Source organism: Pelecanus crispus, chromosome 2 (genome assembly GCF_030463565.1).
Source record: "Pelecanus crispus isolate bPelCri1 chromosome 2, bPelCri1.pri, whole genome shotgun sequence".
NCBI lineage: Eukaryota > Metazoa > Chordata > Aves > Pelecaniformes > Pelecanidae > Pelecanus > Pelecanus crispus.
Genome location: NC_134644.1, coordinates 17,549,385 through 17,572,698, shown reverse-complemented (window position 1 = coordinate 17,572,698; position 23,314 = coordinate 17,549,385). Strand labels below are relative to the sequence as shown.

Below are 23,314 nucleotides of genomic sequence, written 5' to 3'. Positions count from 1 at the left end.
ATCAAAATGTCACAATTACAAATTTGAGATTTATTCTCCTTTCTTATCTTAATTTTATTTTTTACTCTGAAATAAAATTTGCACTGAAAAGCTTGTCGAGTTTTACCTTTCTTGCCATATTTTGTCCCAACCAGAATGTGTTTTGACCAACTCATTCCTCCATAAATGCTGTCACTTGGCAATTGTGAAGGCTTTCTAAACTACTCCCAATTAGCAGGTGTAATTGTTCTGAAATGTCTTTTGACAATTGCATTGGCTCATGTTAGTTTTCCAGCTATAGAAAATTATTCTTGCTTTTAAGCATCACATATACTTTTTTTTTTCACCAGGACTGTTACAGCAAATTAAATAGGTTAGGGGTTGCTTGGTGTCTATTCGGCTTATCTTTTTTTTTTAGTGAATTTGTTTATTAATAGAGGAAGGTGGGAATCTTCATGCATAACGAAGAGATCCAATATGGAATTGCTCCGAGTTTCATTTTTTTCATCATTCATTTCCTGCCAAGATCTCCTTTAGTCTGTTGCTGTGGGGTTTTTTTTCTATCAGCTGTTCATCCCAGAGGTGCCTGTGCTTCGGACATTGGAATGGGTAGAGATTGGGGGAAGTGATACTTCCAGTCTTTTTATTTAAAGTATTCAGACGCTCTTACAGAAGAGGAAACAATATTCAATAGACTTACATCTTGTTATTTCTATTGAACATTTTGGAGTTCTAAGGAAAAATCAGAGGATTTTATCTTGATTATCATGACTTGCAGTCATAGCGTCTGGCTCCCCAGCTATCTTTCCTAATAAATTGAGAGGAAGTGTTGCTGCAGAAGGCTGTGGAGGTACACGCAACCAGAGGAAGGAGTGGAGGGCTTTCATGTCCTAGGTCTTTGTACAAGCCACTTCCTGGCTTGTCTTTACTCTTCTGGCTGATGGATACTGTTCCTGGTAAATGCTGAAAGCTACGAAATCTCTATTTCAGTGTGTCCTCTGCAGTCACAAGAGTTTTTATAGAAAATGACTGTTTTATTTAGTCTGTTTGATTTTAAGAAAAGAAATAAATAAGAATATCTGAGTTTACATCTCTTCCTTGTATCTTGAAATGGAGAAGAGTGTTTACTTTATGTTCACAAGCTTTTGGGTCCTTTTTCATTTCCTCTCTGTGGTTGTATGAGCTAGAGCTGTGATAAAGCTTTAGTTTTTCATTTTTTTTTTTTTAATTCTAGCAGCTAGGTTGTGAAGAAAAATGCCAAATGGCACACAACTTGGAAGTAATTCTAGAGTTGACAGTCCCATGCACTAAAAATACTTTTATACTTGAATTCTATGCAGTATAATCCCTGAAATGTTGCTACTTTTTTAAGATAAGTGCATTGAAGCAGTATTTCTTTGGCCTGACCTAGCTACAGCAGAGTATGTAAATTCAGTTTCTTTCCCATTTAATGCACCATCATCAATCCTTTGTGTTAGGAGGGCTCTAAGATACTTAGTGCTCCTAGCTGCTTCTAATCACTCAAGCTGTTGGCTGCTACCCTCTAAAGCAAGTGAGGAAAGCTGAGGGTGACCTGAAAAAAAAGGAGATGATCAGAGTCATTGGAAAAATATTCAGTAGAGCAAGCTGACATAGGAACTAAAGTGAGCAGCCTCTGGAGAGATAAGGCTGCCAATTCTGCCTGGAGAATTGAGTTACTGTAAGAGAGTGAGGCAGAAATCACAAACTGAAGTTACACTTCTTCATTTTATTCCCTGTGCCACCTGCAGATTTGCACACTTGAAAACATCTGCTGAAAGTCAGTTTAGTGATCTCACTAGTATAGCAAGTCATGCTTCAAAAGAACAAGGTCTGGAAAATACTCAGAGTAATGGTTTGCTTTGCTTAGAGGGATGCCATTTGCCTTGGCTGGTAGTTTGAAGGAAAGGTCGAAGAGCGTAGACCAAAACCTTATCTTCACAGTGTAATGGGGCAGCAAGACAGTGAAGCTTGTCAGGGTCACTAAGCTGTCTGTGTCTGTGACCTTCCTTTAGTAGCTTTTTCTCCTGTTCTCTTCCCTCTACAGCTAACAGTTGAAATGTTCAGTCAGTCCTTTGCTACATCCTGGTCGGTTTATTTGTTTTTTAAATATCTCTTTCTCTTTTCCCCCAAAAAAGCAGAGAATGGCAGATAACCAGGAGAGTCAGATGACCATTGAAGAAAGGAAACACCTGATTACAGCTCGAGAAGAAGCCTGGAAGTCCAAGGGTAAAGGAGCAGCCAATGACTCCACACAGTTCACTGTAGCTGGGCGAATGGTAAAAAAAGGTCAGTGATGAAATGATCCTAATATAAATAAGTCACTGCTTATTTGTCTAGTCAAAATAAAGTCAAGCTAAAGCTATGCAGAAACAGTATCCATGTTTAGCAAGAGGAGGACCGTTTAACTGAATATCAAGCCGTGAGGCTGTTCACTCTAGCTTCTTGTGGCTGTTGGTATTGATCCAGTTTGTCCTGCACTGTTGCACTACCATTCAGTTATTACTGGGCTCTGACTGGTGGTAGCCAATCACTTAAACAGTCATGTGTTTCATTTTTCCTTCTAATACAACCCAGAGGGCACAGCTGGATTATTCTTTCTTATTCATTTTTCCTTTGAAAACCCAGGTGCACTGTCTAGAGACAAGTTGTGAAATCTAGTTGTTGCTATTGCTGGCACTTCCCCTGTTCCTAGGATCACTGGGAATATTTAGCAAACACGTGTTATTTTTATGGATGCTGTTTTGGACAACACTTAGAAGTGTTGTGTTTGGCTGAAGAAATCACTGAACAGATTTCTTCATAGAACCAGGGAACAGAAATGACAAGGGAGCAATGTTGATATTTTTGGGATCTCTTTAATTCAGTCAGTGTTTCCAGATGCAGTCATTCTTCTGAACTGGACAGAAGCGTCTGAAGGCTGTACGTGGTAGAAATATAGCTGTTCATGCAGTGTGCCTGGTGAGATGATGGCTTTGGGAAGAAAGCACCTAAAGTGATCTCCTGTGGTTAATGAATACTAAATTTTGTTTTGTTGCAAGAACTTGGTTATTAAACACAACAACAATGAACCTTGAGTTAAATGACAACCACCAAAAAAAAATCATTGTTGGATGAGGACAGTATTGCAACAGGGAGTAACTCCATTTGCAATCCAAGCCACGTTCTGTTGGCAGATAAACAGATACATGGTATTAGGAATTACACTTATTAGTAGCATATTTTAGCTGCTGCTTACATTGTTTTGCTGCTAGAAATGCCAGTGGTCAGTGTTTAAAGACTAACCTATTTTGGAGGGTCACCAAGAAAAAGTGTTCAGTTGTCCACAGACTGCTTTTTGAGGTGGTTTTTTTTTTTTTGCTAAATGATTGGTCTTTGGAAAGGAATAGAAAGTGATAGCATTTGCTTTTTTTAATGGGAAAAGAAAAATACCTTGAAAGGATCTCTTTAGGTGCTGCGATCATTCTTTTGGAGAAGCAAGGTAATCCACTGACAGTGGCATCAATAAAAGTAGCCCAAGTGGGATTTTATTCAGATGTGTGCTATTTTTGTTGCCTAAAAGAATAAATTATCATGATGAGTTTTTAATTTAAGAGATGATGAGAAAGCAATGCAAAATTGAATCCTTGTTATATACATGTGCACAGATGCTGTATTTTAATTGCTTCTTATGGCTGAAAATATTTCAGTCCTAATTGGAAGGTGATCCTTTACTAACATCTGAAGTTGCTCTCCATGTGGTCTTGTGGATTAGGTCCTGGGAGAGCTGCTTAAGAGCTGTGTACTCTCATGTATGTCTTGATGAAGGGTTTACCAGTTGACTTAAAACCTGCTGGAATTTTGAGTCTCTTAGGTAACAGGGAAGAAATTGTTTCTGGAAAAGCTACTCAATTATATCCTGAATCTGTCTTGGTGTTTGACAATTATGACTTGCTAGGAGTTGCAGTAAAGACAGTGGAAACATGGTTAGTATATATTCTCCCAGCACAATATCGGTTTAATCCGATCAAAATAACCAAAAGCTTAAACTTATGTGGCTTAGTAATTAGTAAGCTATGGCTAAGTGGAAAATAGATATTAGAGGAAAGTTTAAATGTCAATTTCCCCATTTACTGAGAGTCTAGGCAACAAGAGATAATAGATGCAATTCTTCGCTTCAGTATGCTTTTCTACCTAATAAAAACCATGAAACCTATGTAGTGCCATTTCTCTTGCTGAAGCAATGTAGATTCACATGAAAAGAACTAAAAAAAAAAAAGTCATCTTATATCCATTGGGTCCAGAATGAATTGCTTTATGATAGTTACTGAAAAGGAGGGAGGAGAGTACAACAAAAGGTGGGAGTAGTGCTTGATATGGTGGGGACTCTGACTTCCATTTTGTTCTTCCATTTCGTACTTCTATTTCTACATGTTCTTAAAAATGCAACAGGGCCCAAGAATTACTGCTTAATCCAGGGACAGCATTCACAGGTCAGATGCATCATGCTATGTGTATTAATAGAGATGGGTTTAAATTAAAAAAGACGGTGAGGGGGTGGTGGTGGTGAAGGTGCCAAGCAAGAACCTGGTATTTTCCCTGCTAACCATACCTTTTTGTTCAGAACAGTTGCGTGTTTTTAAAATGTGGCTTGTGGTAGAACTGGAGGCCAAAATGTAGACCAAGTGAATTGCTGCTACATTGAAAACAAGCAAAATGACTGTACTCAAGAGAAAGCATGTATCTTGTGTTAGCTTGCTTACAGGCACTTGGAAACAAAGCTTTGCTCTTGTCCCATTTAGGGACAGTTCCTGAGGCTGCTCTTGATTTAAGGACCAGGCAGAGCAGTACACTCTGCCATCCCGAATACAACAGTTGTGGAGGCTGGGGAAGTATGAGGGACTGTAGGATGTGACCAGGCTTGTCTGCTTTCCCTAAATAGCTTCCCCTGTCATTGTTGGAAATGTGGGCTGACCCAGGACTGCATTTCCTATGTTCTGTGTTCTTATGCAGGCCTGGCCTCTCCAAGTGCACTAACGCCAGTAGCATCCCCTTTCAGTAACCGGCAGAAGTCTACCACTCCAGTTACAAAGCCCTTGGAAGGTAAGGAATAAAAATGACTGAAATACATTTGGGCTTTTTTATTTCCTGTCAATTAACAAGTTTTACTTTCTGGTTTGCTTAGAAATTGAAGCCAGGCCTGATATGCAATTGGAATCAGATATGAAGCTTGACAAGTTGGAATCGTTCTTGGGAAGGCTGAATAACAAAGGTTGGTAGAGTTACCAAAGGTGGCAATGTATCCACTCTTCGACTTCAGTAGCTCGCTTAAAGTACCTTTTAGTTAAAATATCTGGTAACAGAAACTGAATATTTCTTTGTTCAGACTGCACTTACTGATCACACAGTTTATTTTTGTGATTCAGTCTTTGCTAAATTTTAACAAAAAAGCCTTATGCCATTGTATTACAAATGTACAATAGAATAAATCACAAATGCCAGAATAACCTTCTCTACACGCAATGTATACATTCTCTTGAGAGCAATATTTCTTAAAACCACACAGCCAGTCTGAACCATATTGCCATATCCAGTGAAACAACTTTAAATGTAGTTTAATCTTACTAAAATCAAGATAGGACACTAAGTGGCTCCCAAGCACAATTCATTCACCTTCTTGCTTTTTTGAAAACTGACTCTCTGTAGCAGCTCATATGGTTTCCTTGTACAGCTTGTAGGCTACTTATGAAGCTGTCTAGAGTCTCTGGTGTTTCCATCTCATATGTCTGTCCTCCATTTGTAAGACAAAAATCCTTCTGTTCATGGTATTTGACATTTTACAAATTACAAACGTATTTACATTTCAGCAGAGGAGGCACTAGCATAGGGTAATGATTGTGCCATACTCACTAGTCTGAAGTAGTGACTTTTCCACTTGTAGTTTTAGTAGATCTTTTCAAAGGAAGAAATTATGTGGTCAGAGGCAAGATGGAATATACAAGACCATAAAATGCTTATATCGTCCTACCAAAACAACTCATTTTTGATAGTGCCTCACTTTTTATTCAGCCATATTTCCCAACCATTTTGTAATAAAGATTATTGCGTATAAGTAGCAGTTACACTCCATTTTTATCATTCTTTTCCAACAGACTTTTCTACCATCTTTCCTTCACATTCCATCAATTAAAAAAAAAAAAACCCAAACAACAAAACCCAAATACCAAAACACACCACCACCCCAAAAAAAACCCCACCCCAACAGCTACCAAACAAGCCATGTTTACCTGTTCTAGAGTTAGAAAGTCTAGCGTGATTATTTATTGGGTGAGGTGTTTTTTTCCTGCAGTTGCTGGGATGCAAGAGACAGTGCTGACAGTTACAGGAAAATCTGTGAAAGAGGTGATGAAGCTGGATGATGATGAAACGTTTTCCAAATTTTATCGCCATGTGGATTTCCCTTCCTCCTCAGTGCCTTTGGACCTTGATGAGGACTTTGATGCCATCTTTGACCCTTTTGCACCAAAGTAAGAACTATTTTTTTTTCTCCATTGTTATGAATGCAAACATAGGGGCGGTGATCAAAATATTCAGCTTTATGTCATTTTGCAGATATCTTCGTACTGAGCACGTCTATTTCTTCTATACATTTCAGAAATCACTCTTCTGCCTAAATCAAGGAAACTGATCCTGATTTCCTAACAAATGTCACACACAAAATCAAAGCAAATCTCTTGTCATTAGATGATTCTGACTAGGAAAATTCACTGATGATCATAAACACTGCTTGTTTTTCAGGTTAATATCTTCTGTAGCAGAGCACAAACGTGCAGTTAGGCCTACACGCAGAGTCCAGTCCTCAAGAAACCCCCTGAAAATGCTGGCAGCAAGAGAAGATATTCTTCATGAATATACTGAACAAAGACTGAACGTTGCCTTCATGGAGTCAAAGCGAATGAAAGTAGAAAAAAGTAAGCAAACAGGATGATTTGTACAAGACACTGTCTTGCTGTTTTAATTAAAAACAAAACAAAAGATCCCAACACAAAAACTGCAGCTGAAGGAATGGATCATATTCTCTGAGAGGCAATAAATTGATTGAGATGTAAGGTTGAAAGTAGACTGTCTAGGAGGTCTGGAGAGAAGGGCATGTGTGAATTCCTCAGGGAAAGCCACCTACAGCTGCCTCCTGTGCGTAGGTTTAATTATTTATTTTTAGCACAGTCACATTGTGCAGAGAGAGAGAGTGCCACTGCGTCTGCAGGGTGAGGACAGATCAAGGAAAGCAGGTCTAGCGTTATGTTATGCTGGGGGAGAGAGCTGGCAAGAATAGGAAAACTTTTGTTCAGGTACGCTGACCTCAATTTTGGGTCTTAGTTTTCTCTCAGAAACTGGAATTAGCCTTCTCAACTCCAAAAGATTAATTTCCATAAAGGATCAGTGCTCTGTGGCAGTGCTTTGTGTTTTACTTGTGATGTTGCTTTCTCCTGACAACCGGACGGACAGCAAGAGACATTATTGTAAAATTTATTCAAAGGTTTGTCAAGCCACTTTTACCATTTTGGGTACAAGTTTTCCTTATTATGTTTGAATAAAGGGAGATCATCTTTAAACTTTGCCTGTATTGATGAAAACACTAATTATATGTGTAATACTTTGTTGCTATTTGATGAGAAGCATTTCCCTGAATTATAAATTCATAAAGTACTTTGTCTTTGGTTGAGAAATAAGCAAAAGTAGCCAAGAATTTAGGCTTTAAGTTTACGGTAAAACATGACTAAGACTTTGAAATGTAAATGGCTGTTGCATCACACTGGATGCGACAAATTTGAAGGGATTTTCAGTTAATTAGCCTTGGCTACTCTGCTGTCTTTTATCATAAATCAATTATAAAGCACTGAAGATCTACACAGCACTTCACATTGGGTAAGACATGTTTCCTCGCAAAGTTGGTATTTCTGCCAAATAACATAATTCTGACACTGACTCTTGGATGATATCTAGAAATTTACGTACTACTAAACCCACAAAGCTTTTGGGTTAGCAGTTAATCTGAGTTCAACATGGTTTTGCTGTTGCTATTGAGAAGGAGAAAAAGTGGAAATAATAGGGGGATTTTTTTTTTTAATGCAACAACCAATCTTTTTAATAATTTTGTCCTTTTTTGGGGTTTTCTTTGTGTGTTTTCTCCAACTTCTTTCTATGTACAAGTGTCTGCAAACTCAAATTTCTCAGAAGTAGCACTTGCTGGCTTGGCAAGCAAAGAGAACTTCAGCAACGTTAGCCTGCGGAGTGTTAATCTAACAGAGCAAAACTCTAACAACAGTGCTGTGCCATACAAGAAGCTAATGCTGTTGCAAATTAAAGGTATGCTGGAACTGCTTTTACTTTCCATACATGATAGGCTGATTGTAACATATGGGAGTTGTTGCCACAGTTGGATGCTTAGCTTGTTCTAGGTCTCCAGCTCGAGACTTATGTCCAAAACATAAAAGAGTGAGAACTGTGTGACAAATGCAAAACCTTACAAAAAGGTTTGCATTGTGGCCACTGGTGCATGTTTTCCAAGGAGAAAACAGAATATTTCAGGAATTCTAGCCATCTCCTGTGGAAATTTTTGAACTGTCCCATTCTTCCAGTGCTCAGTATAACATGGAAGTGACATGACAGTGTTCTTGCTCCACTTCCCCTTACAGTGCATAGTAATGTATCTGATAATGAGTCTGCAAAAGAATAGCTACTTTTTTGGCAAAGTAAAATTCTTAAAACTTTTTTTACTGCCTACAGACTGTGCCATAGCTTCACTTAAGCAAATGTAAAGGATCCTGGAATTTGGCTGCTGTCTGCCATTTACTTAATTCATTTCTTTCCAGAAGGACACGAAGTTGTTAAAGCAAGAATAGGAAATAATAGAAATATTAGTTGATAGGAGGCAACAATTTTTTTTTGCTTCCTGTGAGTAAACCCTTTTTCCACAGTAGTAGTATTTTAATTCTTCTTGAACAGTCTGTTTCCATATATTTTGCTAAATGTGCTGGGACTGTTTGTATTTCATTCAAAACAAATTAGATCTTGGCATTTGATAGCAGTAGTCAAAGGAATATAATTAGCTTTGTTTTCTCTTTAGGAAGAAGACATGTTCAAACAAGATTAGTTGAACCAAGGGCCTCATCACTGAACAGCGGAGACTGTTTCCTGTTGTTAACTCCACATTTCTGTTTCTTATGGGTAGGAGAGTTTGCAAATGTCATAGAAAAAGCAAAGGTTAGTACTACTTGGCTTTTTTATTATTTATTTTTAGAACTGTCACAGCATATGTCTCTTTGATGTAACTGAGTCTTGGTGTCAGTTGTCTCAAAAACTGGCATGTAACTGATAGTCAGTGGCAGGCAGGTATGCAGGATTCCTGTAAATATGTTTTAGCCTGTGCACTGAATGAAAGCTGACATACGAGCATGTAGGTTGCAAAGCTGCCAGAAAAAAGAGGATATCCTCAGGAAACAGATTTGCACTCCAACAAAAAATAGTCTGAATTGCAGGATGTCCTTTTTATTCCCATGTTCATTAAGATCAAGTCTTGTTTTAAGGCAAATGAAAGAATGAATGTATTTCTGTGACATTTTCTCTAGTGTCTGTTTATATAGCGCAATAAATAATAACCATTTCTCCTGCTATTTGCTCTATTATATCCTATCTACTTTTGCCTTCTCCCTGAACAAGGTATGCACAAGTATTCTAAAGGCTTAAGCAATCCTGTTCAGATAACTGTTAATCTCTTAGGCTTCAGAACTTGCAACTTTAATTCAGACAAAGAGGGAACTTGGCTGTAGAGCTTCTTATATACAGACTATAGAAGAAGGAATAAATACCCATACCCATGCAGCCAAAGACTTCTGGAAACTCCTTGGTGGACAGACAAATTACCAGTGTAAGCATTCTTACAGTTACGGTATCTGATTTTTTTTTTTACTGTGATATTTTATCACAGTAAAATAGTTGAGTTGGTTCTCTTTAGTAAAAACAGTTGGATGTTGAAATTTTTTATTATTTTTGACAATCTTTTCCTTAAGGTGCTGGAAGTCCTGAAGAAGATGAAATGTATGAAGCTGCAATAATAGAAACAAATTGCATTTACCGCCTCGTAGAGGATAAACTCATTCCTGAGGATGACTACTGGGGAAAGGTGCCAAAATGTACCCTGCTACAACCAAAAGAGGTACCGTGCCACTTACTGCTCCTGTGGTAAGTGCAGGAACATACAGCTGATGACAACTTTCAGTAACTGCAAATGCTCATGGAGAGTTTCACTGAAAATTGGATCCTCTGTGTTTCTGAAAAGCTTCTGAACACTTTGCTGTCCAGAGTGTGCTGCAGGTTTCAAGAAATGAGATCATGTTATCTTTAAAGTGAAATACTATTTTAGGAAGTGTAAGTCTTTTTGTCACCAGTGGATCCCTCCAAAGTCATGAAGTGCAAACTAGGTAGTGCTTTGGAAAAACAAAACAAAATAAAAACCTGTTTTCCTTTTCAAGCATTTTTATTTCTATCCTTAGCAGGCTTTTCCCTTTCAAACAACCATTTCACCCATCTAAGTAGGAATGAGAGCAGATTTCCAAAATAAAGACACGATGCGTTTTCTTGGAAGTATTCAAGTTGCTGCCTGTTTGCTCAGCCAGTTACCCATGCTGTATGTTCTGTCAGCCTTACCTGGCTGCAGGACGAAGCATAGGTCTAAATGTCAGTGAAAGTTGCTGTAACTGGACAGCAATCAGTCATGCAGCAGAATCAGGTTTTTAGTAATAAGAGCTCTTTAATCTGCTAGTGACCTAGCTACCACCTAAAGGTACACCTCATAACATTCCTCATACTCATTTCCAGTCATCCTCAACAATTAGACGTCACAGTGCAGACCACTGCCCTGGCCTTACTTGCATTACAATGCCAGTTGTTAGTGTCACTGCAGAAACTCAGATATTTGGAGACATTTGTGTTGAATGCAGTGTCAGCTTGCAGCACTAGGAAACTGGAGGATCGGGGTATCACCTAACCTAATGGTAGGTTGGTTTTTTTGTTTTGATTTGGTTTTTAGGTGCTGGTGTTTGATTTTGGCAGTGAAGTATATGTATGGCATGGAAAGGAAGTTACTTTAGCACAAAGAAAAGTGGCATTCCAGCTGGCAAAACACTTGTGGAATGGCACCTTTGACTACTCCAATTGTGACATAAATCCTCTGGACCCAGGGGAATGCAATCCCCTCATACCCAGGTATCAAAGCTCGAGTTGAATCTCACTGCAGAAACTTAGTTTTCTTGCCGTTATTTCAGTGTTTAATTTGGTTCTATTTCTTTTGTTCCCTTGTACAGAAAGGGACAAGGACGCCCAGACTGGGCTGTGTTTGGCAGACTAACAGAACATAATGAGACCATACTGTTCAAAGAAAAATTTCTTGATTGGACAGAGCTGAAGAAACTCAATGAGAAGAATTCTAGTGAATCCCTTCACCAGAAGGTGCATATAATAAGCATGCTAGGTATTTCAAACTAGATGACCTAGCTGGGATGGAAGCCAGGGAAGCTTGTTCTCAAGCTTGATCCAGAGCACTTTCTTTATCTTGCGGGCTTTGACATAGGGGTCAGAACAGAACATCACCACCTGCAGAGAACCCACGGAGTTGCTTTATATTAGTGCCAAGCAGCTCAATGAATACTGCCAAGGTGGCTTTGACAAGGCATCAAATGATGACAAGATATTAAAGTATTGAAATATGCAGGAGTCAAACTGTTTGAGTGGAACTGTGGGGTAAGAAGAAAAAAGCTATGCTCAAAGAAATCTCTTCTGTGTTTTTTGACAGGAAGAATCCAGATCTGACTCTAAACCATATGATGTCATGCTAATGGTAGCTGTGCCCCAAACGACTGTAGGCACAGTCTTGGATGGAATGAATATTGGCCGGGGCTATGGTCTTGTAGAAGGAGAAGATGGAAGGCAGTTTGAAATTATCACTGCATCTGTGGATGTCTGGCACATCCTGGAATTCGATTATAGTAGACTGCCTAAGCAAAGCATAGGGCAGTTCCATGAGGGAGACACATATGTGGTGAAGTGGAAGTACATGGTGAGCACTACAGGTTAGTGAGCAATTCCATTTCATCCTGCTGAAACACGGAAAAGTGCAGCTGAAACTGCTGCTGTAGTGGTGAGATTCAGACCTAGACTTCCTTGGATGTGAAACTGTTCTAAAGGTTAGAAATGCTAATTTAGCCTTCCTAAGCCATTGAGAAGTAGAGCTTATTATTTTATTTTGTTTAAAAGAAAGCACTAAAAAAAAGCTGTAGCTATTGTTCATACATCAAATGTAATACTGTCCATCTCTACTTTTGCCCAACAATGGTGGTGTACGTGTTCACAGGACAGCTCATTAAGCCAGAATTGTGCCCACAGCTTAACACCAAAATAACTAGGCAGCTGGACTAATGACAGTGGTCTGAATGTCTTGCAAGAGAGGTAGGCTTAGCAACAAGGAAAGCCTTTTCTGGGTAATGGAGAACAGTAACAATGACAGGAAAAGCCCTTGCCAACTCATTGCCTTTGCTGTCCTTTTTGCTGTTTCTGGAAACCCTTTGCTGTGGGTTTCAGTCTCAAGTGGAAAACTTTAGCAGTGTTCTGACAAAGAGCCTGACAGCAGCAGGTAAATGTTGAGAATCAGTCCACTCAGTATGCTCATTGGAACTCTCCCATCTGGCACTAAACTAAGAATAGGTGGCTTTTGTGGTAAGTAAAATAGAAATAGTCTAAAAATGATTGTTCCAAATAGGAAAATATTAAAATTGTTTGAAAGCAGTATAACAGCTATACAGCTTCAGGCTTTTAGCCAAAAAATGTAGGCAGGTCTTATTCAGGATCATTGAGTTCAGATACTGGCAAATCCAAGAAAAATACAAAAGCTTGTAACTCTTGGGAGAAGTGGGTAACACTAATACTGAACTGTAAGCAGACTCCTAATCAAAATGGATGAAAATATATTCTGTCACTCCAAAACAGAATAATTTTTTTATGTAGGAGGCAATACTTTTATGGGCTGAATGTACAGATAAGAGTAAAAGCCATAAATTTTAGAAGTGGCTAGTGGTTTGAGTATTCTCAACTTGAAAAAAACAGGATGCTTTTTCCTAAGTATTTCAGCTGGATGCTGCTCAGCACTGCTGAAATCAAGGCAGAAGTTTTAGTATTTTTTTAAGAATCTGGTTTAAAGCTCTTGGGTTTTTTTAAATCTTTGATTTAATTATATCTGTTTATTCAGTATTCGCTGGAAAGAGTCAAATATTCCATAACTGGTTGTGCTGTTGAAGTTCACTTGCTGTAAACATTTGCTTATCGTAACAACTAAATACCAATTCTTTTTTTTTTTTTTTAAAAAAAAAGTTGCTGCTAACCCACTTTCCAGACCAACATAAAATACTGAGTTAATTTGAAAAAAACAAATAAATAAAGCTTACCTAATCATAACTTTTTTATGACTGCAAAATACTGCTTTGGTGTTCTTTTGTTCTGTAGTTTTCCTTTCTAATATCACTTTACCAAGAAAGACTTTTCTTTTATGCCTGTAGCTTTCTCAGCTGTTGCTGTTTCCAGTATCACTCAGCAGCCAGATATCCTCCTGCTGCCAAAGAACAGTGTGTAATGTGGAAAATGAGCCATAATGCACTCTTCGGGTAACATAACTGGACATACCATTTCACATGCAAATTGGCTCAAGTGATGTCAGTTATTTTTCTCCAGATAGTACCAGTTCTTTCTACATCTCTTTCCCTGGCCAACACAGGCATCTCTGCATGTAGGCTTACATCCACCTGATGAGACAATGCCAACTTTGCATGGGGATGTACTGGCTTGGACACCTTAAAGTTCCTCCAACTGGACATTTTATCCTTCCTGTTCTGGACAGGATAGTGCTGAGCTGGCAGATGAGATTAAACCATGTGCTGTTTAAACCTATAGCCAGAGTACTTTCTTCAGCATGTGCTTTCTGTTTTGCAGTTGGAAGCAGGCAAAAAGGAGAGCAACAAGTAAGAGCTGTTGGAAAAGAGAAATGCGTGTATTTCTTTTGGCAAGGACGGCACTCCACGGTGAGTGAGAAAGGGACATCGGCACTGATGACAGTGGAACTTGATGAAGAGAGAGGAGCACAGGTGAGCTTCCTGCAGACCTAGGTGGCAGTCCCGGTAAGACTTGCCTACCGAAGTAGCTGCTAACAGTAAATGTGGGTGATCTTTTTTGCCTTCTCTCTTTCTGTAAAGGTCGTCTTGCCACTACAAATAGCTAGCCCTCAAAATTACTTTTGGCTTTATTCCAACTTCCAGAGACACATAAGCTCCTTTATGGATGTTCATTCCCAAATCCCATTTCTAAAGATGATGTTTCTGAGAATGGCTGAAGAAGAATGTCTTCCCTCCTCTCCCTGCAGGAATAGGTGAAGCACAGTTAAACGAATTTGTGCCTTCCTTTCCATACATGTTCAGATAACAGGACTGTCTTCCTAGTGCTGAGAACAGGAGAAGCACTTTCTGCCAGTCCAAGGCGTGAAAATACATTTTAAATTTTCAATTTGTTTACTCTGTAATTATGGAATAGATTGCCTTGTTTTGCAGATTCTAGCAACTGCAGATACAGCTAGTTTGAAGTTCAGAGGACAGGCTAGCTTGCTTTGTCTTTAGGTGGAGTTAGCCTTTGCTGTGTCACCTTTGCTGACTGTCACCAGCACACAAGAAGGGAGGTTTAAAGTCAGTTTCTGTACCTTGATAATGCTGTAATTAGTTTTTTAACAGCAGCATAGACATGACCAGTAAGACAGGAGTTCATCGAGGAGATACACAAATACACTTGATCCAGAGTGTGGGATGCTGAGCAACATAGATGATTTAACAACTGGCTATATCAGTTTTGTAATCAAAATGCAATGTTTAATGAGCAAAGAACATGCATGTTGTCACGTAAAACAGCTTACAGCAAATTGTGGACCTACTTCAGTTCCTAGAGTACCTCATAAAAGTTTCAAAGAATATCTAGCAAGATGGCCCAGTCCTGTAAAGAATTCAAACAATGGCTAGTTTAAACTAATTTAAGTTAAAGTTTTTCTGGTATTCCTTATCCTCTGAAACTCTTGATTGTTGGATTCCAACTAGAGGTTTTTAATACGCAGGTCACATATGAAACCCATTGCATGCTGATATATATGGTAATTTAAACAATAGTCAGCAGTTATAAAGTACAAGGAAAGCCATCTCTGTGGGTGGCCGTAACTATGTAATTTTTAATAATCCATAGAGACTAGTTTTCCTGAGTCTGTATACTTGCTTCATTTTTTTTAATGAAGAGTTATGCTTTCAATTTCCAGGTACAAGTGCTTCAAGGGAAAGAACCACCATGCTTCCTGCAGTGCTTCCAAGGAGGGATGATTGTGCATACGGGAAGAAGGGAAGAGGAAGAAGAAAATGCACAAAGTAAATTACTGTTAGTTAAGAGTTTCTGCCCCCAAATCCTTTTTTACCTATTGTGAAGGGCTTTGAATTCAGTCTCAACTACCGTACTCTGTAGAAAAGAGAAATGAATGCTGTGAAACCCATGAGACAGCTTTGCCATGCTTTGTTTCAAGGTAGTTTTTCTTCTTTGAGCTTAGAATGGATTTTGTCACCCTAGAGCAAGCTGACTTTATTGTATTGATACGCATGTAGACTGTTCTAGTTGTTTTTTAATTAAGCAAAGTGCCTGTTTGCTTTAAAATATGGGGTTTTTTCTACATAGTCTGGTCAAAAGAGTATTTTTATGAGCAGTTCTTCTGCTCCAATCAGAACTCTTAAGTTTTTGTTACCCATTCATTACTTTTTGCAACATATTCCTTGAAAGCTGCAGTTGAGGTAGGAGAATTTCAGTGCAGGTGTAGCTTGGACATGTTCCAGTTCACATCTGAATGTGACCTCCTGTGCCTAAGGTGCACAGGGAAAGAGGAGCTGAATAGAAGGACTACTGTATTCGTTTCCCTTTTTTCCCTGTATGAAACAGAGCAGAAACTTGACTCTTCTACTCTGTTAAGCTCTTCAGGTCTTAACACTTGTACTCTTGTAGCAAGTTTCATAAGGCATCTTTTCTGCAATAGGATTTCCAAAGTAGTGTTAGCCAGACCTGATGCTTAGCTAGTTTATTCTGTGACAATATAGGCATGCGATATGTGAAATTCATCCAGTATGAGAACAGCTGTTCCAGAGCAGAGGTCTTGAATTTTCAATCCCATGTGACTGTATAATACTGCTGCACTGTTCCTGTCTGCTCCAGGTGACTGGAGGCTATATTGCGTGCGAGGAGAAGTTCCCAATGAAGGAAACTTACTTGAAGTAGCATGTCACTGCAGCAGCCTGCGTTCCCGGACATCCATGATTGTCCTCAATATAAATAAAGCTCTTATCTACCTGTGGCATGGCTGCAAAGCACAATCTCACACCAAGGATGTAGGAAGAACAGCAGCCAATAAAATAAAAGAACAGTGAGTGTCTGACCTATGTTTTGGAGATGTTTATACAGGCTATCAATTTACTTAATACAGTCTGCCTCAAAGAAAAGTTGAAATAAATAAAGCTGTCCTCTGAGTACAACTGCAGCATGTGCATGCTTGGTAAGGAGGAGGAATGACGGGTAGTTGATTCGGTGGAGTGGGGAAAACACATGTTCTGTAACCACTTTCGGTTAAGGTCAAATGCACTTACTCTTCCTACTGTACTAATTACAGTTGCAAAAAAACAGTCTCCTTCCATTTGGAGGGAGATGCTCAATATCTGAATAGCAAACTAAATCCCAGTTGATAGGAGGATTAGAATCAAGCCTTGTGAATAAGGAAAAGTTTGGGAAAGCATGCGAGAAGGACAGCAGTAGTTACAAAAACAGGTAGTGAGAATCCCTGCTGAGAGCTCATGTGAGCATCTCCTCCACTCTGGGTATGTGATCAGAAATGGTATGAGAATGGTTGAAATTCTGTATCTTGTTTATTGATGATTTTTGCCATCATTTTCAAAAAGCCTGTGTTGACATGAAGCGTACAAATAAGCCTACAGGGTGCTTTTGGGTTCTAACAATGTAAGTGGCCAGCAGGTTTGTGTTAGCTGTGTTCAGGGCAGGAAAGCTGGGTTGACTCTCTTTCTTTTGTGTTTTGTAGATGTCCGCTGGAGGCAGGGCTGCACAGCAGCAGCAAGGTGACGATACACGAATGTGATGAAGGGTCAGAGCCCTTGGGATTCTGGGACGCATTAGGAAGGAGAGATCGAAAGGCCTATGATTGCATGTTGCAAGGTAGACCTGCATTCCTGGATTTGGCACTCACATTTTACTTTACTGGTCTACGGTACTATGAGATTTAATGTAAAGCTTTTGAAGAACTTCTTGGTAGTTGATATGATTGCTTCAGAGAGATGTTTCCAAAAATCTCCTGAGTTAAGTAATACTGTTCTAGAAGGAAAGTGCTGGAAAACGAAGTGTTTCATTTTGTTCTCTCCCCCTTCTGCAGCCCCTCTGTATGTATGCAGCACAGAGCAACAGTTAACACTTACCAACACATTTTGCTTCTCTTCTGAAGGGATTTAGGAGGCAGTTCTGCACGCATTCTTGTCCAGTCTTTGCTTTGAAACTGCCGACAAAGGTAGCAGGGGGATCGATTTACCAAGTGGAAAATTTGTCAGCTAAAAAGTAAACTCTGAGATGGGCTTGCTTCACTTAAGCTGCAAAACAGCCAGTTATGAAATGGCTGATAGTAACTAGCCAGGATCAGATTCAAACTGATTGCAGCCAGCCTTTTAGCTCAAGTTCTTCACAGCTGTTGCTAGTCCCCCAAGACATCTGGTCGTCTTCCTTGATTTTTAAAAAAACAGAGAATTTACAGTCACTCTAAAAGTTGGGGTTTTTTTATTTTAATTTTTCACATTTGTCTCTGGCATTTTCTATTGGAAATCTTCTTAATTTTTGTTCTTTAAAGATCCTGGAAAGTTTAATTTCACCCCCCGCCTGTTCAGCCTCAGTAGTTCATCAGGAGAATTCTCAGCTACCGAGTACATTTACCCTTCAAGAGACCCTGCTGTCATCAATTCCATGCCATTCTTGCAAGAGGATCTTTACACTGCCCCACAGCCAGGTATATGCTTTAAACTACTCGAGTAACAAGAAAACCGATAACTGTATCCTGCATTGGGCAGTGATTCAGTAACTGTAATAATTTTTAACTTGATTTATCACAGGAAAAGGTGTACATGTGATGCTTATACAGCATTAGGCAGTAACTTTTCTGTGATAAAGATGCTGAGAACTAATCAAACATATATGTATCCCAAAAGCTTGCTATAAAAATACATTGTTTGTACCAGAGAATCTGAGTTCAGCTGAGGTTCAGCTGGATGAATAACAAAAAGGGATTGGTAAGCTTTGAAATGATCCTGTTGTGATGCTGACAAGCATGTAAGACTGGGGTTGTTTCAGGGATTCCAAGAACTAATAAGTGGCTCATAATGTATTTCTTATTTTTTGGCTATGTAGCACTGTTCCTTGTTGACAATCACCATGAAGTGTACCTGTGGCAAGGCTGGTGGCCTGTGGAAAACAAAATTGCTGGATCAGCTCGAATCAGGTGGGCTACAGACAGGAAATGCGCCATGGAGACAGTGCTCCAGTACTGCAAAGGTAACATTGCTGTGCCTGGCTGTTCTGAGTGTGCCATACTTTTCCATGCCTTACTGTCCTGAGCTGAAATGTATTCAGGTGCTTCCCCAATGGCACTGATAAACATCAGTGTATTGGAAGATACATTCTCTACTCTTTCTTAGCAAATCATTTGTGTACTAATGCCATTGTTCCCAAATTGCCAAGATACTCTGCTGACTCAATTCTCAGAGGAAAGGCTTTATTCCTCTTCTGTGCCCCCCACTGGGGGAAAATAGTTCAGACATTAGATCCCTAAAGGGAATCCTGAGAACACAGCGTCTTAAACCTGAATGCTTGCTGTCTAACTTCGTTTAGATTTCATAAGCTTCTGTGTATCAAAAGACTGAACGAAGATACTGTTTGCTGATGTAACTGGGTTTTGATTTAGTGGGGGAGATGGAAAGACTTTGAAGATTGAGAACGAGTCTCACACAGAAACAGGTTGTCATTGGAAATGCTGGAGCACAGAGCTGAGGCTCTGTGCCCATTACTGCAAGACTGATTTATTGCCATTCAGTGTGCAGTGATTCAAGCTGCAATTGATGATCATGTAAGAGTACACTGACCAGATTATTTTCAGCACTAGTAGAGCTTCCTTGAGATACTGTAGTGCTTTCCTCTCACTTCATCTTAAGGTTATGTGAGGCTGGGAACAGACCCTGCATCTTCTGATGGAGGATGAATAAAGAAAGGTGTGGGGTTACCATCCAGGAAAGAGGGCATACGTAACAGCCACGTTCTGTTAGTCCAGAGCAGTTTCTCACTGTGAATAAGTCACTAGGGCTTAATTGGTGCAAACTATGTCCTCTTGCAAGGAAAGTCTGATCGCTTATAGACCTTCAGACCTCATGATGCCACTGATTTCTTCTGTAGCAAATAAACTTTACAACTTGTGACACAGCTGGTGGTATCTGTCATCTTCTCCCATAGACATTTGTATATTTGAAGAGGGAAAGCAATACCCTTGTTGGATTCCACCCTTATGAGGATAAGCCAGTCTCTCCTTCCCAGTCTGCAGGTCACATAGGAGTAGGAGCAACTGTTGTGTTTCTATTCAGTTGTCTCCTATCAGTGAGGGGAGGTGGTAACACCTGGCAGGAGAGAGCTGAAAACCAATACTGGAGACACTGAAACATGACCTTTATTGGACTGCATTATTGGTCTACATGGTTCGTCCTCTAGTGTCCCTGGCACTGCCCTGCCAAACTGCAAACTCCTAAACTGCATTTGTTTAGGAATGGGGTGCTAAAGACAGGGCAATAACTGGAAGAGTCTTTGGCAGTGACTGCTGAATTTCTAAAGAGGCCAGTTACTTGTTCTCCACCAACCCCACCCACAGTTTTTGCAAGTCAGAAGGAGCGATAAGATGCATTTCTTTGAAATCATTTCATACAATGCGCTTCACAGCAGAAGTGAATGTCAGCATAGAGGAACAGAGCCCCATGCAATGAAATGCCCAGAGTTGCTCAACCGGCTACTGAGAGAGATGGAAGATAGATACTGACCTCAGTGTTCCTAATGTAGTCCTATAATCTTGTGGTAATGAAAATCATGTTTTCTGGCCGCAGCAGACATGGAATCAGATACACATGCTGAGGTTTGGATACTTTTCCAGATTTCTTGAATTTTATCGTAGAGTTTGATGATAGGAAAAGGGATTAATACCTTCTGCACTGGATCGAATTTGCTGCATCTGAGTTCAATGCACTGTGGAAAGCTCTTCAGGAAAGACTCCTTATGGGTCTGAAGTTTAGCATATGTATCATAGAACAAGTTTTTTTGCTGGGTGCTCACTTCTTTACCACTGGCCATGACTTTGCAGCAGTTCTGCCTTTATCCTCTTTGCCATGGTGTAGTTCTCAAGAGCTTTGGGCTGTGTGGTTGGATAGGTACAGAGCAAGTTTGTTACTGTTACAGACCGATTCTACTTGTACTATTTCTATGCTAAAGCTGATGTAAACTCCTTCAGCAGTTTTTTACTGTTCAAACTATGCTGTTCTGGTGGTCTATCACTTTCGTGATCTGGATTCTGTCAACCACGTCAAAATTTCATTGCATCAAGCTGTCAGGGCTGATTAGCTCTTATGTGTTTTATGTGTTGTTACTTATCAAGGTGGAGAAACTGAATTTCAGGAGATACCAATGCTGCTGCAATTATTTTGACTACCAGAATATGGTTGAGTGATCAGAAGCATTAAAACGCTTTTCTCTTATTTTTCTCTGTCCATTTCTTTCCTCATCTATGTCCCTCTCCCCACCCCCGCCTTTTTTTTTTTTTTTCTTTTCCTGGCTTGCAGTGTTTAACTACATGACAGTATGAAAGAGATTGATTAGCAACTCTGGATATCCCTTGAATATATCTAGCAGTCCTCCTTGTGCATAAATCTTACTTAACTTGTCAAAATGTCTTTAAAGTTTTTCTGTGGTTTTATCTGCTAAATCAGCAGTCTGGAGAGCTGAGCTGCAGACGGCTAGGAGAGGGAAGAATCTGGTTTGCCCTTCAGTGATACTTAGTGAGGAGATCAGCTTGTGCTGAGGGCAGAGTTCATGAGATGAAAATGTTTCTCCACTTACATACAAATTCATCTTACCTATACTGGAACATTACCAAATGCCACTCCTTTTATTTCTTGGCTGAATTACTGAGAGTGGAGCAGTGCAACTAGAGTAGATTCACACATTTTTTAAATGCAGAGTTTTTAAGTGCTTGTTGAATTGTTCATGATAGAATGAACAAATAAACCACAGTGAAAATATGTGGGAGAGAAGGCTTAAAATCAAGTATTGAAATGATAAATCTCCTGTCTAAATTGTATACTTAAATCACATTCTAATATGTTTGTTAGACTACTCCACAGAGCTTTTATCTCTGGTACTCAGTTTCATGGGAACATGCTCTCTCTAATCAGTTTGCTCCCAACATCTGATGTAAAGCCAAACCTGTAATGTTCAGGTTTTGCAAACCTAATGGAACAAGGATGTCCAGCCAGGCTCTCCGTTTGCATTCAGCACAGGTGTTGCATCACTTCCCTGGGGTGCTCCTCAGCAACGGGGAGGAGGGGGCTGTGTTCTTTCAGACCCTCCTGCCTGACAGCCCACACTCATGAAGTGCAGGTAGAGACTACAGTAAAAAACAGGTTTTTCTGTAATGGATTTATATGCTCTGGAGGAAATCTTAGTGCATTAAAGATGCTCTGTCATTGAATGTAGGGAATTAACAGAATTTTGCAATAAGCAGTTTTTAGGGAAGCCACAGCCCTCAGAAGTGAGGTGGTGTCAAGTTGCTCTGTTAGTTTCACCTGATTCTGGACTTTGCAACATCTTCAGCTTTTCCATTGCCTATCTGGAAGAAAGATTTGATTAGACTGAGTTGTTTGAATCCAAGTAAGATGAACGTACAGTTATTTTTTGAATGATAGCTCCTCCCAGTCCCTGACTGCCCGTCTACCTCTTTCCAATAATATTTGGAGTTTATCAGTGCTTTTGAATCCCTGGGGAATTAAATCATTAAATTAAAATCATAAAATTAAATCATAGGGCCTTTTTCCACCAGTACTTGGCATAATGACTTTAACCACTTCATCTGATACGGCATCACTCCTAGGCAGGCTTATGTCCATGTCCTATATAGTGTGCACGCATACATGTTTTAAAGGAGCAGGACTGTCTTTAAAAATCATCAGTAATTGACATCCAGCAATTGCAATGCCTCTGTTAACTTTCAGATCCCATTCCTTTGAATTCGTAATAACAAAATGATTATGTCAGACCTCAATATCCCAAGTTAAGAACAGTTTAAACATTCACACTGAAGCCTCTAAGCTTACGCTTTATTTGCTGCTGGCAGGACACTTCTGCTGAGCATACCAGAAGGTTCCATTTACCTGAATTTGGCTAATTTCAGACCATCACATCACACTCTGCTTACTCTATTCTAACTCTGTTTTTGTAAGATAAGAAATACATTGGGTTAGGAAGTAACTGTGGGGAATTTTCAGCATATATGGTTTGATCTTTGTGGTCAGATACAGTAAAAGGCAGATTTAAGAATACTGTAAAACACGTTAAAAGGTGCCATACTACTTAAAAAAAAATCCTGGTGAAATTTATTCATACTGTCTTAAATTACTTGAGCTTTTCAGGAAAGAATTGATTAAACATGCTTACAAGGTAGCTTTGGATAGTGGGTTTTGGATAGTGGGTGACATTGCAAAGTATGGTACTGTGTGTAATTTCTCTCTTTTTTTTTTTTTATTTTGACTGGTTTTAGGAAAAAATGTAAAGAAGCCCCCAAAATCCTATCTAATTCATGCTGGCCTAGAGCCTCTGACCTTCACTAATATGTTCCCAAGTTGGGAACACAGGGAAGACATCGCAGAGATCACAGAAATGGTAAATCTCTTCATTGCACAGACTGTTTCCTATTGCTAGTAATTGTGTCTTGTGTTGTCAGTAACATTGCTTGTTTGTGCTGTCAAGCCCCAAAATCCAGATGATGAACTTACAAAGTACAGTTCAGGAGTTGCACAGGGAAAAAATAACAACATAGCTAAATTCTGACTGGGAGTGTGGATATCAGAGGCATTCCTGGTAGTTTTTTCAT

General features: G+C 39.4%; 1 protein-coding gene across 1 annotated transcript in view; it reads left to right on the top strand.

The window, feature by feature from the left end:
* The window catches only part of SVIL (supervillin), a 58,942-nt gene that overhangs the window by 33,826 nt on the left and 1,802 nt on the right, over positions 1-23,314 (top strand). The window contains exons 11-29 of the mRNA XM_075706501.1: positions 2,139-2,286; positions 4,990-5,079; positions 5,162-5,248; positions 6,326-6,503; positions 6,775-6,947; positions 8,188-8,343; positions 9,104-9,240; positions 9,757-9,904; positions 10,047-10,192; positions 11,066-11,241; positions 11,340-11,484; positions 11,828-12,104; positions 14,014-14,165; positions 15,371-15,476; positions 16,306-16,513; positions 17,180-17,313; positions 17,993-18,148; positions 18,547-18,690; positions 22,982-23,103. Of these exons, the coding sequence (XP_075562616.1) occupies positions 2,139-2,286; positions 4,990-5,079; positions 5,162-5,248; positions 6,326-6,503; positions 6,775-6,947; positions 8,188-8,343; positions 9,104-9,240; positions 9,757-9,904; positions 10,047-10,192; positions 11,066-11,241; positions 11,340-11,484; positions 11,828-12,104; positions 14,014-14,165; positions 15,371-15,476; positions 16,306-16,513; positions 17,180-17,313; positions 17,993-18,148; positions 18,547-18,690; positions 22,982-23,103 (2,883 nt within the window). The remainder of the gene's footprint in view (positions 1-2,138; positions 2,287-4,989; positions 5,080-5,161; positions 5,249-6,325; positions 6,504-6,774; positions 6,948-8,187; positions 8,344-9,103; positions 9,241-9,756; positions 9,905-10,046; positions 10,193-11,065; positions 11,242-11,339; positions 11,485-11,827; positions 12,105-14,013; positions 14,166-15,370; positions 15,477-16,305; positions 16,514-17,179; positions 17,314-17,992; positions 18,149-18,546; positions 18,691-22,981; positions 23,104-23,314) is intronic.